Source organism: Monodelphis domestica, chromosome 4 (genome assembly GCF_027887165.1).
Source record: "Monodelphis domestica isolate mMonDom1 chromosome 4, mMonDom1.pri, whole genome shotgun sequence".
Taxonomy (NCBI): domain Eukaryota; kingdom Metazoa; phylum Chordata; class Mammalia; order Didelphimorphia; family Didelphidae; genus Monodelphis; species Monodelphis domestica.
This window is the reverse complement of record NC_077230.1, coordinates 165,621,324-165,639,342: the sequence shown is the minus strand read 5'-3', so window position 1 is coordinate 165,639,342 and position 18,019 is coordinate 165,621,324. Positions and strand designations below refer to the sequence as shown.

The following is an 18,019-nucleotide window of genomic DNA, read 5'->3' as shown; positions in this document are numbered from 1 at the left end:
GAAGAAATGATCAAAGGAAGAGGAGGAAATCCAAAAACCAAAGGAAGAGGGAGAGTCAAGAAAAAGTGAATAAGTCCTAGAATCAGAGACTTAGAGCTGGAAAAAAAACACAAAAGTCATCTAGTCCAACCCACTTATTTTACAGAGAAATTGAATGACCCCCCCAAGGTTACATGGGAAATAAATGGCAGGAATAGGATTTAAACAGAAAAGGTCCTTTGGATCAAAACCCAGCATTCCTCCCACCGTATCCTTCTTAATGATGTCCATTGCACAAGGAGGTCAAGGAGAATGAGGTCTGAAGGGAAAAAACTATTAGACATCATTAATAAGCAGTGTATTTTAAAAGAGAAGTCTTAGTTATCTATATAGAACACAGATACCTCTCACTTGTGTCCCAGGAAGAGATAAAAAGTGTTTTATGATTAGTGCCTCAGACAGAAATTACAAATCTCTTTCATCTTCCAGGTGATGGTAACCATGCATATTATATGAGCATATGTTGACCTTTGAGCAAATACTAAATAAAATGAAATGTCTACTGGGCATCTTAATGTATTTTGTGATTCCTTCCCTTCTTATAGGTCAGCCAAATTCAGTGGAGAAGACGTTGGCATTTGTATGAAAGCAGGAACTTGATTATTTACTTAAGACCTTTTGCTTGTGATATTGAACTTGAATGGGCATGCCAGATACCAAAAGGTAAATTTTCATTGTATTGATTTACTAAGCCTTTATGAAGGGTTTCACATTATGAATGCTTCAGAGAACCAGGAAAGCATATGTAACCTATCATTAGGATAAAAGACAAAGAATAGAGATGAACATGGAAAAATATGCTTTTATTTTTTTTTATTTCTCAGTACAAAGGTTCGCTTTTTCATTTATTGGGGAAAAGAATCTGTGTGTAGTTTATGCTCATTACAGAACACCGTGGCCATCTTCCACCCTCCCATTCTGTGTAACTACTCTCCCCAAGGTCACTGTTGGCCTCTTAATCACTAAATGACCATTTCTTAGTCTTTATCCTTCTTGACATTTCTGAAGAATTTGACAAATTTGGTCACCTTCCTGAATATCCTTCTTGGATATTCTCTTCTTCCTTGGTTTCCCAACATTGTCCTCCATTGATTCTCCTCCTTGTCTGACTACTTCTTGTTCTGCTTTGATGGGTCATTATTCCTAATAAAAGTTTATCCCAAGGTTCTTCTCTAAGCCCTCTTTTCTCCTCTTGCCAGTTTCTTCCTGACTCTGTTTCCACTTGTTCAGATATCACCTCTGGGCAGATGACTCCCAAATCTAATCCAGTTCTTATCTCTCTTTGGGGAGTTCCAAGATTCAGAGATCCATCTAGATGTCATATCAGGACCTCAACCTGAACATATTATCTTCCTAGTCATCCAAACACAAAACCTTGAAATCGTCAATTCTTTTCTTCTCCCTCACTACCAATACATCATCCATTGCCACGTCCCATCAATTCTACCTCTGTAGCATCTCTCCATTCATTTTTTTTCCCTCTGCCACCACCAGAATTTAAATCCTCAACACTACTTTTATGGACTATTATAATAACCTACTGATAGGTCTCTGCCACATAACTGTCCAAATAATCCACTTAATGCAGATTTCGGATAATGTTCCCCCAAACACCCCCTGCTTAAAAACAGTCAGTGACTCTCTATTGCTTCTAGGATATAATATAAATCCTTCACCTGATATTTAAGACTCCTTACATCTTGCTCCATCATACCTCTCCTGCTTAATTTCATATTGCTTCTTTTTACAACTGCCAACTAAACTAGATTTCTTCTTTTCCAGGACTCAAAAGTGCCCTTTGCCATCTCTGTGAATTTACACAAATCATCCCCCCATAACTAGAATATTATGCTCCCTCTTTGATTTTGCTTTTCAGAATCATCCTTTTGTTCCTAGGGACAGCTCAGGTACTACTTCTTCCCTATGGATTTACTTGGCCACATTTTTCTTTCTCAAATATTCCTAGGCCATTTAATACTATCATTCCTTTGCCTCCTTCAGGCCTTAATCTGTTATTCTTATTTTTTTCCTGCTGAATTTCCACCTCCACACTCCTCTTCCCCCAACAGAATGTAAATTCTCCAAAAGCACAAAACACAACTACACTACATAAACATTTCATTGATTGAATTAAAGTGAATTTAAGATAAATTCTTGTTTGGAGCTGGAGACTTCTTTCTAGAAAATAAAATGTGATAAGGGAGTTCAAAAAGATATTTTTCCCTGAACAAAGTGAATAAAGATAAGAAAGAATGAGGGGAGCCTATGATTCTTAGGCTACTTGGAAGACCATAGAGCATCAGGAGCAGAAATTCAGCAAATTAAGAAAAGAATTTTAAAACCTTTCCAAGGCTTTCAACTTGAATAAGCTTTTAAAAAATATGTCAAATATAGATTCTGCATATTAGCAAAGGGTAATATTTAAAGAGGAAATATTGTCAAAATGAGATAGTTTATTAGTTTTGGACTTCCTCCTTATTAGTTAAAGGATTAGGTAAATTGTAACAGAATATGTTCTGTGTGTATGCTATTGTGTTACAGTGATACTATAGTTTTTTCTTTATTCTTTTTGAGTTTCTGGTTGCATTTTGTTCCTTTTTGAATTTCTGTACTTGTAAGTTGTGGTATTTTCTAGGATGAAATTTTTCCCAAGATAGTTTTGTCTCCATAAAAAGTCTGGCAGCACAAGAATCCTGACATTGTGGAACTAACCATAGCCCCAACACTATAAAGTGAGGGCTTATATAGTATTAATCTGCCTTTCAACTTTATCATTTGATACTATCTTTCCTTCACTCTGAATTCCAAGCAAACTAGACTGCTCTCAATTCACTATAAAGATTAAAATCCTGGGTCATATTAGGTTGATTTGGGTCCAGTTCTAACCTGAAATGAAAGGGTTTGATCAGAAGTGAAATAATCTCAGGAATCCCTTTTGACTCACTTTTAAAACACTAATTATGCCATGTGATCAGAAACTTGTACTAAAAGTAGGTTTTCTTTGTTGTACAGGACAGACTCCAAAGACACCAGAGTGGTTCAACCCTGGTAAGTTGAGGAAACATACCATGCTGTTTTTTACCTTACAAATAAAATATAATTATGCAAGTCTGATCATAAATATATTAACCACATTTCAGTTATATGACTCTGGGCAAGACATTTGATCTCGCTCAGCCTCAGTTTCATTTTTTATAAAATGAAGGGGTACAAATATATCTCTAAATCACTTCCAGAAATAGATCACAGTATTTCCCAGAATTCTGTAATCGGTTTGAAAGTGTGAATTCATTGTGGTTCATAAAGCTGCAATTTATAATTTATTGGGGTCTTTTATTATCCTTAATTATTCATTCATTAATAACTTATTTTTTATCTTCCCTTTTAGATCGGGCAGGAATTCATGGGCCACCAGTTGTTATTGAAGGTAGTGAATATTGGTTTGTTCCTGATATTCACTTGAGCCATGATGAAGCAGTCTTGTATTGTGCAAGTAATCAAAGCTCCCTTGGGACTCTGAAGTCTCTCACAGCACTAAGTGCTATTCGAGAAAAAATTGAAAATGTAAGGAACCTAGCATATGTATTTTTCTTATTCTAAGTGTAATAATATTAGCTAAAATTTATTAAGTTCCTACAGGCACTGTGCTAAGCACTTTGCAAAGATTACCTCATTTGATCCTCACATATATCCTGTGAGGTACATACTATCATTATCCCTAATTTATAGATGAGGAAACTGAGGCAGAGAGAGATTAAGCAGTTTGTTCATGGTCACATATCTACTTAGTGTCTAAGGTCAAGTTTGAACATTCATCTATCTGACTCTGGACCCAATACTATAATCACTACTTTACCTAGCTGCTGAATATGACCAATTAAGAGAGAGTTTCTCTACTTTCAGGTTCCCCTAACAACCTGAAAGTTTATTATTCCATGAACTTTTATTCCAAGATCAACTAATTTGCCAGATCCCCAAAATCAAACTCAAGAAGGGTTAGACAGCATTATTCATTATTATCCAAACTCACAATTACTGCTAAGTATAAATAGACAGAATAATGAATGGCAATTAAGCAAATAAACACTCTCACATATCAGTAGTTCCCTTAGGCCATGTACTATATAGTGCTAGAAGAAAAATATTTGGGAGGGAGTTCCCCAAATTTAAATAATTATTTTTACAGACCTACTTTAAGATAAGCTTTTTTGAGAAATTTAGCTTAATTTAACTACTTTGTCAAATTGTACTCTAGATTTTAGATTAGAAATTAAGCCCAAGTTTAAAACTAAGAGGCTATGCTCAGTATTATTTTAAAAATCCAGGTAGTTAACAGTAACAAACTGGGTTGATTTTTTTACATAAGTTTTTCAAAATACCAACTAGGTTCCACTCTTTAGTTTGGACCACTGGGGATCTCTATTCAGATTTTTTCATATTTATAGATAATTAAATATTTGGTAAAGTTTTGAGAAAAGAGAATTTCTAGTGAATTTTCATAGATCATCTTAAATTCATACTTAAATTATTGGTATAATTATAGTTAAAGTTTCAATTAAAACAGGCAGTGTTTCTATATCTTGGAAAATAATCTCATCTCATTAAAATACCTCATTTTATTAGCTCTTAATATTGCTCTGAAATGTATTCTTTTCAATATAATATATAAACATCTTAAATAAGACACTAACATTAAAGAATATGCCAAAGGATAATTACTACTTGCTGTATTTCTAAGGATTTTCTTTTCACTGCAAAATAACTCATTGGGAATTAAATTCAACAAACATATTTCGTACCTTGTATTCATCTGCAAAGTACTGTGGAGTGAGCTGTCATGAAATAAGAATTGAACAGAATAGGCCAGTTCACATCTTCAACATTCAAAAATTAATCTCATGACCATTACTGATTATTTCTATGTTGTAACTTTACAGTTGGTAGTAAATAGATATTCATAGGTTAGGATTTTATAATCATATAACAACCTATATGTTTTTGTTTTTTAAGCTATCTGATGATCAACAGAAGTGGTGGATTAAAACTCTTGATAACCTAAAAAATTATCATGATATGAGGTATGTAATACTGTTACTTTAAAAAAAACTATCCCTTTAAGAAGATCCAGTGTTGGTTAGTTATTAAATATAATATGATAGTTTTGAGCACTTAAAAAGAAAATGTCAATAAATGAAAAATTTCCTGGATGGCTCTATATTTCCCAAAAATTGGTACAATGTTCAAGATGACTAAGACCTCTTTCCAACATTGTTTTTTCAAAAGAGAAACTCACATGTAATTTTATCACTAATATAATGAATTTAAAAAGCATAATCAGTGATGGTAGAAAACAATGAATGTTTTAGACAAAAGTTACATGGGGAGACGAGTGATCTATCTGCCTTTTTCTTTAAGCTTTCATGCATGGCATCGCTTTCCTCTGATATATGAAAAGGAGTGCTGGTACATCTCTTCCAAGTATTGGTTTAAAGGTAAAGTTGATTCTGAATCCTTAAATACTTAGTACACAGTGATGAACTGGATAAGTTCAACTCACCAGCTTTACATGAATCACTCAGGTTTATATTCTATATCAACTGTAACTTGTACATCTGATGATAGGAGATTCCTTAGTTTAAGTTACCACTACAAGCACAAATATCTTACTCTGTGAACATTTTGGCTTGCTCTGTTGTATTAACACGGTCATTTGTAAATAAAATGGATCCCTTATTTTCACAGGTGCCTTAATGACCAGAAATAAAAACAAAATTAGCTAAAATAAACCTCAGTTCTTCTCCACCCCACCCCCCACTAGTTGTATTGGTGGAGACAACAAACACTGTAGTGATAACCTAATGATAAACAGGTAACAACAGAGAGAGAGGTAGGAATCAGTAGAAAAGTATGGATGTATACCCACCCATTGTGATAGGTATGAATTAAAGTAGGGTCAACCTTTTCCTGCTGATTTTTTAAATGTGCCGAATGGGAAATGCATGCAGCTACAAGCTTACCTCTTATTTCTCAGATTTAAACAAGCCCGTAGACTGCAGAATCAAGCTTCCTTTCATATGTGAAAAAAATAATGTATCTTCATTAGAGAAATATATTCCACCATCCGCAGCTAAAGTCCAATGCTCTGGGGAATGGATTTCATTTAAGGACAAGGTAAGAGGAAAACCGTTACTTTGCACTCCTAACCATGTACTGGTTTCAGAACCTTTGCAGGAACCTTTGATGAATAAAGCAGGATTTTAATCAGGCAAATAAATAACCTGGAAGAATTACTAGATATCTAAAAATGCCACTTGAACTTCATTAGCAGAAATTGTGGGAGATGGTAACAATAAGTACACTGGGAGGGCTGACAAGAGTGATTCATCAGTGTTCAATAAGTTTTTCCTTCTTTTCTGTTGTTGGTATAAAATCTTTACCTCAAGTGAGTCAGCCAATGGAAATGGGCAGCTCGAATGACAAGGACTGATTTCCTAAGCAACTGTGAAACTATCTCTACTTTTGGCTAATAGTTATTTGCTCGTAGGTCGTTCCTTCAGTCTGTCCACAGAATTCTTAGTGATCAAGAAAGAATTATTTGAACAAATATAATGTTGTCAAGACTGCATTCCAACTGAATACTAAGAGCAACTGTAACAAAAATCTATTCTTTGTCTCTTGTTTTTTTAGAGATCAGTAAATTGAAGAATAATGAAACCATTAAAAGTAATTTTTCTTGCAAAGAAATACATTTGAAAATTAGAGGATTTATTTATTTGTTTAAGGTTTATCATGCTTATGAAAATCAAAGAAAAGCAAAACTTGATTCATAGCAAACTACATTAAGAAGCAGCTTGATTATGCAGTGTTAAAAAGTATATGGGATAACTAGGTTTCTCAGTAGTTAGAGCCAGGCCTGGGAACCAGAGGTTCTGGGTGGAAATGTGGTCTCAGACACTTCCTAGCTATGCAACCCTGGGCAAGTCACTTAACCCCCACTGCCTCACCCTTACTGCTCTTCTGCATTAGAACCAATTCACAGTGTTGATTCTGAGATAGAATGTGAAGATTTAAAGAAAATAAAGTATGTTAAGCAAATATAACCTAAGGACATTGAATTTGTATGTCCCAAATGATATACCAGCAAGATGGACACCACAATGACCGATCAATGAATGTTTATTAACTGTTTACTATGTGTCAAACAATGTATTACATGTTGATCAATGTTATACTCAAATATAGGCTAGACCCCTTAAATTAAATGTTTACTTTTTCAAAAATATTTCAGTATACACTAAAAAAATAATTATGCAAAAGTATTGAATTAACAAAAAAAAAACAGTTCAAGATCTTTGATCCTCTCAATTTTCTTCTCCCCACCACTTCTAGACCCATCTACAAAGATAGTTCAAGCTATATGTATTACTAGACCAATTTGGTAGATCCTCTAGCTATCTGAATGTCGCAATCCAAATGGTGTGCTTTTCATCCACTTTTTATTGTACTTTATTAGCATAATTGCTTTTGTGTTCTAGACTAAAGAGGCTTCATAATGTTCTGGTGTGTGTCTGGTATAGTACTTAATACTGAGTCATCTATGAATAGAATCCTATGGAAAAGGTCATCCTCAGTAGAAAAAGTTGTCTTTTGCTTATTCTATGAACAGAACATCTTTCATGACATTAATGAACAAAGTGAACAAAATAGGTGACCATCTCTCTGTCTTATACTTCTTGACATAAGTACTCATCAGATCAATAAAAGTGTGACCTCCATAGTTCCATCTGTTGTGTTCCTAGAAGTATGCATAAAGATAGATATAAAATATGACCTCCATAGTTGAATATAATTGTGTAATACATGTTTATATGTATATATACCTACCTGTCTGTCACACACATAAACTTTGGATGGGAAACTTTTTGTCATCTTGATATATTTAGATTTTTTTAATTGATAAATAATAAACACAGCAGATGCTTAGATTTTCTATGTTTCTCAATCAGTTCTATGTCCTTAAAATGTAATCTGCTGCCCAAAAATATCATCTGTACAAACCTGCCTGTGACTTTCTCAAGTTTTCATAAAGGACTCCCTCCATCCATACATAGACCATTCTCATCAAGGTTTGCTAGAAATAGGAAAAAAGATATTTGGATTAATACTGTTTTTATGATAGTATAATCTCTGCTCTTTCCCATTTTTTTTCATCATTTTCTCTTTGACATTTCTTTAAAATTGGTTTCTAAGTGTTGAATTGGGCACATTTTTTAAAATGTGTATTTGGTCACCTGAAACTGCTCTTCCCAATCTCATCTTAAGTAACACATTCAGTATTGAGTTAGTAGAATCTAGTAGTCATAGTCAATCTGTTCCATTCTGTTCTTTATCCTCCCAAGGTTCATCTATAACTGCTCTCAAGATGATTTATTAGGAAGCAGTATGATGCATTGGAAAGAGTTCAGTATTTTGAATTTAAGAAGGATCTGGAACCAAGGATTTGAAAACTTCCACCAACAATTACTAGGTTGTTGATTGATTTGCATAGCAAAGAGATTGCTGGCAAAGGCAATTTCTGAGATCTTAGAGGCCTCCTTATACTCCTTTAAGTAATTGTGATGAAATAAATGCCTTTATTTTGCAAAATAACAATAAAATCTAGCTTCAGAATCAAAAGTTTATTTAAATAGGCCCGACAGGAGTTTCTATTATTTCATTCAGGGTCTCTCTATCCTCATCTTTTTTTTCTAACTTATTCTTAACAATTTGTAAACAAAAAGCTGATTGTCAAATGACTAATGAAGCTATAACCAGTTGTTTCCTATCCATAAAAATATAGGCAATTTTTTAATGATGTTTGTTCAGTGCACTTGAGACTTTAATAGTACCCCTTCTTGGAAAAAAAATTAATGTGATTCTTGGACAGCTTTTGAATGGTCTACAAATTTTGGACCTTTTTTTATGATATCAAACCAAATAACCTAGCATCTGTGCCACCTCTCAATTTGAAATCACTCTCAAGGTATATTTTGGAAGATCTTGTGAAATTCTTAATGGAATTTATCCAGTTTTCATCCTCTACAATGGATGTTGCACATAAGATACAATTACCTTTTTGAAAGTCTGCTTATACATTTCATGAGCACTACAAATTGAAATCATTGGCTCAAAGTAGGAAGAGACCTTAGGTAATCTACTAGTCCAAACACCTTTTTATACATGAAGAAACAAACTCAGAAAGTTTAAATGACTTACATCAGGTCACATTGGTAATAAGCAACAATACCTACTGCTATTCACATCTAAGTCTTTTGATTCAAAAGATTGTACTTTTTATTAGTTATTCAACAATTATTCCTTAAGCTCCTATTATATGCTACACACGCTCTCTCTCACTCTCCTTTACACTAGATGGCAAAGTCTTCTATGAAATTTTTCTTGTCATTTTTGGTTATATGATTGATTGGCAACACTGCTGACTCCTTTTTTTTATGTTCCTAACAAGAATCTGTGAACATGTCTTCCACTTAGCTATAATTTATGTCTTCCAATTTAATTTACTAAGGACTTCTAATGCATACGTTTCAGATCACCCACTGAATGCCAAAAGCTAAATGTGAGAAGTATGTGATTTTTATTGTCCTCACATTCCTACTATCACTGCATCAGAAAGCCACTTGGAACCATTTTGTGATTTTGTTTGCTTCATAGGTCACTGTGGCCAAAAATATTCATCACTTGGAGGTCAAATGTGATGATTACTTACCCAAGTAAACTAAAGAGTGGCGGAAAGAAATCTATTGGACATAAGTAAACTGTTATGGATAATGATTTGTTCACAAGAAGTCATGGAAAATATATTTTCAAGAACATGTATGACTAAAAAAGAAATTATAGCTGTCATGTAGCTAGCTGAGAAATAACAGGAGATCAGCTCAAATAGAGATAGGTACCACTGAGATATTAAAAACATCAGAGGAAGACAAGCAATGACTTGAGTGGATCTTCTGTGGAAAATTTGTGGGGAAAATAGATAAGAAATTGATAGGGCAAAAAGAGCATTGAGAGTGTGAGCTACATTAGTAAGAAGATCCGCAGCAGTGAAACCCCTGATTCAGGCCATCAAATCCAACTATTATTTGTTAAACATTCACTTGCCCCAGGTTCCAATTCATTTGTGATTAAAAAGGCAGTGTACCCTTAAGGAAATATAATACATCACTGCATGCAAAAATGTAGAACCTCACTAACAATTAAAGAAATACTAATTAAATCAATTTTAAGGATCATTATGTAACCATTAAACTAGTAAAAATAATAAAAATGAATTTAAAACATTGTCATCTCCACACACACACACACACACACACACACACTCCAAACTGTTCACATCCATTGACTTAATTCAGGTCCTATACTCTAAGAAAATAATCCAGAAGAGAAAGAAAAGTGATCATTGCAAAGATCTTCTAAACAGTTCTGTGCATGTATTCCCTTTACTAAAGAGAGAGAGAGAGAGAGAGAGAGAGAGAGAGAGAGATTGGATGGATGGATGGATGGATTTGGGGGAGATCTCCATGATTTCATTGGTATAGGAGATTTCCAATAAGGAACTCTCACTATCCTTGTAGATCAGAAGTTATTCAACATTTAGAGATTGACTTGGGTCACTGAGAGATTGACTCTCCAAGAATCCTACAGAAATTGTCTGTATGAAATATGTCAGGAAGGACTTGATGATAATAGGGCTTCCTGACTCTGAGTCCAGTTCTATCCACAATGCTAAGATAGACTCTCCATGTGTATACAAATACAAAAATGGTCCATGATCTCATCAATTCATGAATTACTCAGATAACACAAATCATAGACCATCTAGGCTTGCCCAGCCTATAAGGATCACCATCACACTCTCTCCAAAGTTCACAATTGAGTGTTAATAGCCTTTTTTTTGCTTTTCTCCTGAAATCAAGGAATTTTATTTCTGACATACAATTCCTTGATGACACACTTTACTCTTCTTCTAAGGAATTTCTCCTTGATTATATGTTGTGTCCTATTCACACTTGCTGATTGTGTGGATCTTTAATTCTTCAAAAGCAGATCTTAGACTACTTTAATGTTAAACAAACTAAAATATTCATATTAAGATAGATTCTTATCATTATTGGAAGCTTGGAGAGTGCAAGAGTATCTCTGATTTGTGTGTTTATATACATGTATAATGCATATATATGTATATATGTGTAGATTTAAAAGTATATTTAAAAGGGCATCTAAGTGATTAAGTGGATAGAGAGCCAGCCCCAGAGACAGGAGGTATTCAGTTCAAATTTGACCTTAGACACTTCTTAGCTGTGTGACCCTGGGCAAGTCATTTAACCCCAATTGCCTTTACCATTTTTAGTGTTGATTCTAAAATAGAAAGTAAGGGTTTGAAAAAATAGATTAAAAATGACACAAATGTCACAAAATAAGGAAGTAACTAAGCAAAATTATGATCTATCAGCATGATAAAATTCAGTAAAAATGCTAAAACAGCAAGTGCAATTCATGAATCTCAGTTCATTGAGAGGTATATCTGAAACTGAGAGAGGAAAGTGGTGCTAGAGCCTGGTGTAGAGAATTCCTAACATGAAAATTCCATCTACCAAAGAAAAGCAGCAACTCATTGACCACTTCACAAACATAGAGTCACTGAAGGGTAATGTAACTTGTCCATGGTCACACAACAGACCTTCAACTTAGATCTCCCAGACTCCAAGATCTCAGCTCTATCCCCTACATAACATGTCTTCTGGGACAGGGAGGAAATGTGACTTTAAGAAATAAAATACAAAATAATACTTTAACTACAGCTAAGCAAAATTGAATCGTAAAGTTTAGAAAAGTCCAAGGGATATAAATGGGGTTATTCATTAGGCTTTTCTCTCTTTATGTCATTTGTCAGCAAAGAAGATTCTCAATAAGGCTTTTACACTCCCTTCCAACTCTGAAATTTTCCAAAGTATTGTTATTTGCTTTTGTTTATAAGAAAGAGGCTAGCCCACCATCATGCATTGTAAGCTCCTTGAGGGCAGTGACTATCTTTTGCCTTTTTTATCCCCATCCCTACCCCTTAGTCCCTGACATGTGGTAGAAACTTGATCTATGTTCATTGATTGATAGTGCTTGGCTTATGTACATTTTTATAGCAGACATTTTGCTACTGAGAGAAAGAAACACAGCCACTTCTATTTTTTTTTAGCCACATCTTTAAAATATATAATATGGTAGATAGAGGAGTTTGTTTTGTTCTGTTTTGTTTTTTTAAACCCTTACCTTCTGTCTTAGAATCAATACTATTTATTGGCTCCAAGGCAGAAGAATGGAAAGGGCTAGGCAATGGGGGTTAAGTGACTTGCCCAGGGTCACACAGGTAGGAAATGTCTAAGACCAGATTTGAACCTAGGACCTCCCATATCTTGGCCTGGCTCTCAATCCACTGAGCCACCCAGCTGTCCCCTAAGTTTTTCTTGAGGCAAGCTTTTCCCTAAAATTAAAATGCTAAACCTGAATGGTATCCTTTTGGCCTGAAAATAAGCTTTCTAGAGGACGAACTACTTGATTCCTAAATACAGGTAAAATAAGAGTTTTCATGTCCCCTGGCATAAACTTATATTTTATGTATGCTCTGTTTGCAGTGTTTTCTAAAGCTTAAACCCAAACTTTATGCATTTTCTGAAGCCAAGGAAGTTTGTCATACCTATGGAGGAAACCTTCCTTCAGTCCTGAGCCAGAGTGAACAAGGTAAGGTAATGAATTAAAGCAAACCTTCTACGCATTTTGTGACATGGATCTCTGGCAGTCTGGGGCAGTCTACAAACTCCTTTTCCAAATAATGTTTTGAAACGCATAAAATAAAATGCATAAAATTACAAAGTAAACCCTCTTGTTTTAGCTTACTTGTCTTGGTAATTGAAATATAGTTGTCAGAATATTTCTTCTAAGCTCACAAATCCTAGGTTAAGAACATGTCACATAGAAACTGGATCTAAGGGAGAAACTAGATGGCTCAGTAAACAGAGATGGGAGGTCCTGGGTTAAATCTAGCCTCAGACATTCCTAGTTGTGTTGCCCTGGGAAAGTCACTTCTACCTAACCCTTTTACTCAATATCGCAGGGTGTAGAGAATTCCTGGTGTGAAAACTCCATGTACCAAAGAAAAGCAGCAACTCATTGACCACTTAACAGACTTAGTCACTGAAGGATAATGTGATTTGCCCATACCTACATAGTACTGATTTGAAGGTGGAAAGTAAGAGTTTAAAAAAGAAAAAAAAACTGGTTCTAAGTCGAATAAGGCCAAGGGGATAAAGGCAAGTATAGCAGGAGAAATCAATAGGAAAAATGGAGGAATAGCCTATAATACCAATAAAGTTCTATGAATTGGTAGTTCAGATCCTAGACAGGGTAAAAACTTAGGTGACACTTAAGGATTTGATATATTTTGCAAATAAAAGAATTTAGAATTTTTAAAAACTCTTCAGAATACATAGCAGAGGAAAATAGCCTAATAAGTGGAAGTTTAAAATGTGTTTTGTGTTATATAATGTAATTATACATTGAAATATATTGCTGTTTCTTTTTTTAATGAACAAGAAATCCGTGCCTTAGCATTTATTGAGTTAGATGATAAGCAGTCATTTTTAAAAATATTATTTGCAATATCTCAAAAGATCTGAATCATTATCTTTCCTAATAGACTTCATTACATATTTACTTCCTGATTTGGGAGATAGCATTTGGATCGGCTTGTTGAGAAGCACTACCACAAAGATAAGCAAATGGACTGACAACAACAAACTGTTGTACAGTAACTTCCATCCATTGTTGAAGGGACGAGAAAAAAGGATACCATTGGATGTAAGTTTATAGCGTTTCAGAGTGGGTACAATTGTATCGAATGCCCAGGTTATCTCAGGAGCAGAGACAATTGCTGTATATCTCTGCTTCCTTCAAGAGTATGTTCCTTATTTCCAGGCTTAATGTTCTAGGATAGGAGTTCTTCAACTATTTTTGTGTTCTGAATCCCTTTGTTGTCTGGTGAATCCTATGGAATTCTTCCTGGGATCATGGGATTTTTTGTTATTCAAAAACATGCTAAATTCCGGTTATTAAAAAATACTTACATTTTTTCTAGCCAAGTTCACAATTTTTTGTGAATTTGAACACAAAATTTTACTTTGTCTTTTGAAATGTTTAGACCTGAGTTCAAAGTCCCTCACAAATTCCATGAGGCAGATAAAAAGTCACTCACAATAATTTTTCTTAAGGAATGGGCATAAATCACAAATAAGAAGAGTTAAATATGAATTTTTGGCATTGGTGTCAATTAGACTTTGGGGCAGCCAGATAGTACAATGGTTAGAATGTTGGACCTGAAGTCAGGAAGACTCATCTTGCTGAGTGTAAACTCAGCCCAGACATTGAATATTTGTGTGATTCTGGCAAGCCACTTAGCCATGTTAGTCTTTTTCCTCATCTGTAAAATGATCTAGAGAAGAAAATGGCAAATTTGCCAAGAAAACCCCAAATGAAGTAACCCCAAAGATACAAGTGGGGTCCCCACAGACCCACTTTAGGACTAGCTTCCATTCTTTGACACCATGGGGCAAAGATGGAGTAATTGGTCATTGATATTCCAAAATGTGACTTTGAGAATATAGTATTCAAAGCACTTGTGTCTGCCATAATATACACTATTTAGAATCACTAAACACTGGCAATACATGAGAATTGCTGTTCTTGTGTTATGTGAGGTTGGAGTATTCTCTGAAGTTTTTTTTTCTCTGTAGTATTTTAAAGTTAATTCTGTTTTCCACATGCTATAGAGATTCTGTTGGGCTTCTGAATCCAATTAATTCAGTTCTTTAATGAAATATATTAAAATTAAAAGTAAAAAGGTCCTTGGGCCTGAATCATATGTCTCTGACAAAAATCACTTAAAATGTCATTGATCTTCATACTTAAATAAACGAATACTTTCCCTTTCTTTTAGTTTTTTGATGAAGACTCAAACAACCATTGTGCTGTGATGCTCAACCTTCAGAAGTCAGCTTTAACTGGGACATGGAATTTAACTTCCTGTAAAGAAGAACACAATTTATCTCTATGTCAAAAATATTCAGGTATGGATTTTATTTGTAACAAATTTTATGCCTGTCTGATAGCAGATATAAAGGTAGAGGTAAAATTCAGCATAAGGGATTTGTTAGTGGAAGGCATAAATGCAGTCGTTATATAGCTTAACTTTGGAGGAGGGCATTTAAATCTTTTTCTTGTTGAGATATGAATTCAAATGTACATGAAATATATATATACATATATTTTAAAAATAAAGAAAGTTTTATATTACTTTTTTAAGATAAAATGTAAGTGTACAAATATATCCCAAAGCCAACTTAAAAATAGATTTGCTTTGTTGTATCTCTAAAAGCATTTTAGGGGGCAGTTCAGTGGTTAAGTGGATTGAGAAACAGTCCTAGAGACAAGAGAACCTTGGGTTCAAATTTAGCCTCAGATACTTCCTAGCTGTGTGACAATAGGCAAGTCATTTAACTCCAGTTGCCTAGCCCTTACCAATCTTATTCCTTGGAACCAATAGACAATATTGATTAAAAGATAGAAAACAATGATTTTTTTATAAAAAGCATTTTAGTTATTTAGAGCATGTATAGAAAAGCAATACTATGAGTTCTTAGCTCTCACAAAAGTACTTTTTAAAAAATTACATTTATTCTACCATCTAGCTACATTTTTTGGTTTGTTTTTAATTTGCCAATTCGGTTTCCCAATCATTTACTAAGAACTCTATATTCAAGGAGCTAGGCTGGGCATACAAAGATGAAAATTGAAATGTAGAATATCCTCAAGGAATTTAGTTTGTAATCCAAATTCCTTGAACATATATTGAGATTTTTAATCCCAGTTTATGGGCACCTAGGTGGTAGGTATAATGAATAAAGTGCCAGGCCTAGGGTCAGGAAAACTCATTTGCAGGTGTCTTAACTATGTGTGCCTCAGTGTCCTCATCCATAAAATGAGCTGGAAGCTAGATGACTCAATGGATAGAAAGCTAGGTCTGGAGATGGGAGGTCCTGGGTTCAAATATGACCTTAGACACTTCTTAGCTGTGTAACCCTGGGCAAGTCATTTAATCCCAATTACCAAGCCCTTACATTCTTCTGCCTTGGAACCAATACTAATATTGACTCTAAGACAGAAGGTAAGGGCTCTTTTTTTTTTAATGAGCTGGATAAGGAAATGGCATACCACTGCAGTATCTTTGCCAAGAAAACCCCAAGTGGGGTCATAAAGAATCAGACATGACTGAAACAATTGAATGACAATAACTTCATCCTTTATCCCAACATAGGAAATGTATAAAAATGAAACAACTCAAACAAAAAAAAAGAAACCCTTTAACAAATTGTTTTCAGTTGCATCTGACTCTTTCTCTTTAGAGAGAAATGGTTCACCATTTCTTTTTCCAGCTCGTTTTACAGATGAGGAAATTGAGACAAACAGGATTAAGGTCTTGCCTAGAATCACCTCACTAGTAACTGCCTGAGACTAGATTTGAACTCAGTAAGATGAGTCTTTCAGACCCAGTCCTGGAACCCCACCTAGCTGCTATGAACAGATACAGAAACATAAACTTCCAGCTTCAAGTTCAACTACATCCCTGAGGACATCCATCTGCACATGTTTACATTTGGGATGTGAGCAAAAACTCATTTGTACAGTGGCTTTTTCTAGTTTTTGGTCTCTACATATCTTTTCATTTAGATCTCTTACTATCGTGGAATAAAATAAGTGGAGAAAGAACATAAGAACTCAAGTAAAAATTCAGAACATATATCTCATTTTTCTGATATCAATATGTTGTCATTCAATTGTTTCAGTCATATCCAACTCTTTGTGGCCTTATTTGGGGTTTTCTTGCCAACAATACTACAATGCTTTGCCATTTCCTTCTCCAGCTCATTTTATAGATGAGGAAACTGAGACAAACAGGGTTAAGTGACTTGCCCAGGGTTACATGAATATTAAATGTCTGAGGTTAGATTTGAACTCAGGGAGATAAATCTTCATGATTTCAGACCCAGCACTCTATCCACTGTGTCATCAGATTGCCCATGACCCTGTGGAAACAAAGATGTAGACTTTCTCCCATCTATATGAGTGTTACTCTAGCAGAAGGGAAGGAGGCATGTTTTCTCCATAGATACACCTACTGCAACAGTAACCTGTAGTGGAAAATTGAAAGGTGGTATAAGAATCAGGTTATAGTCTGTAGAGGGCAACAAATCACCTTCTTATGCCTTATGAACTCCCTGCCTCACTTCATCAAATGCCAAATGATTAAATCTATTATAAAAACAAACATTATTTGTTAAGCTCACATTTGGAAGAGAATGTGGACACCTGACACTCCAGTAATCATGCCTTTTTCTATTCCAAATAGCAGTCAAATAAGATATTTGAGAATGGGTCTCAAGCATGCTTTCAAAAAGGTTTTGTGGTTCTTTTTATTCAAGTAGAGTATAATGAGGTATTAACGAGTGGCAGAGGGAATAAAAAGAAATTGAGCTTTGTCATATATCCAGAGTGGCCTTAAACTGCCATCTGGTTACAGGATTTAGATCCTGAAGGAACTATAACAGGAAATCATCTAGTCTAGCCCCTTTATTTCGTAGACAAGAAAACTGAAGTTGAGAGAGATGAATTGGGAGCAGCTAGTTGATTCAATGCATAAAGAGGCAGGCATAGAGTTTAGGAAGACCTGGGTTCAATTTTGAACTTGGACACTTCCTAGCTGTGTCAAGTCACTTAACCCTTTTTGTCTAGCCCTTGCTCTTCTTAGAGATGTTACTAAGACAGAAAGTAAAGAGAAAGAAAGAAAGAAAGAAAGAAAGAAAGAAAGAAAGAAAGAAAG

At 34.6% G+C, this 18,019-nt stretch overlaps 1 protein-coding gene across 1 annotated transcript in view; it reads left to right on the top strand.

The window, feature by feature from the left end:
• The window catches only part of LY75 (lymphocyte antigen 75), a 128,660-nt gene that overhangs the window by 75,882 nt on the left and 34,759 nt on the right, over positions 1 to 18,019 (top strand). Inside the window, exons 16-24 of the mRNA XM_007494242.3 lie at positions 585 to 702; positions 3,052 to 3,087; positions 3,428 to 3,603; positions 5,050 to 5,117; positions 5,455 to 5,531; positions 6,071 to 6,210; positions 12,723 to 12,828; positions 13,784 to 13,944; positions 15,080 to 15,209. Coding sequence (XP_007494304.2) covers positions 585 to 702; positions 3,052 to 3,087; positions 3,428 to 3,603; positions 5,050 to 5,117; positions 5,455 to 5,531; positions 6,071 to 6,210; positions 12,723 to 12,828; positions 13,784 to 13,944; positions 15,080 to 15,209 — 1,012 coding nt within the window. The remainder of the gene's footprint in view (positions 1 to 584; positions 703 to 3,051; positions 3,088 to 3,427; positions 3,604 to 5,049; positions 5,118 to 5,454; positions 5,532 to 6,070; positions 6,211 to 12,722; positions 12,829 to 13,783; positions 13,945 to 15,079; positions 15,210 to 18,019) is intronic.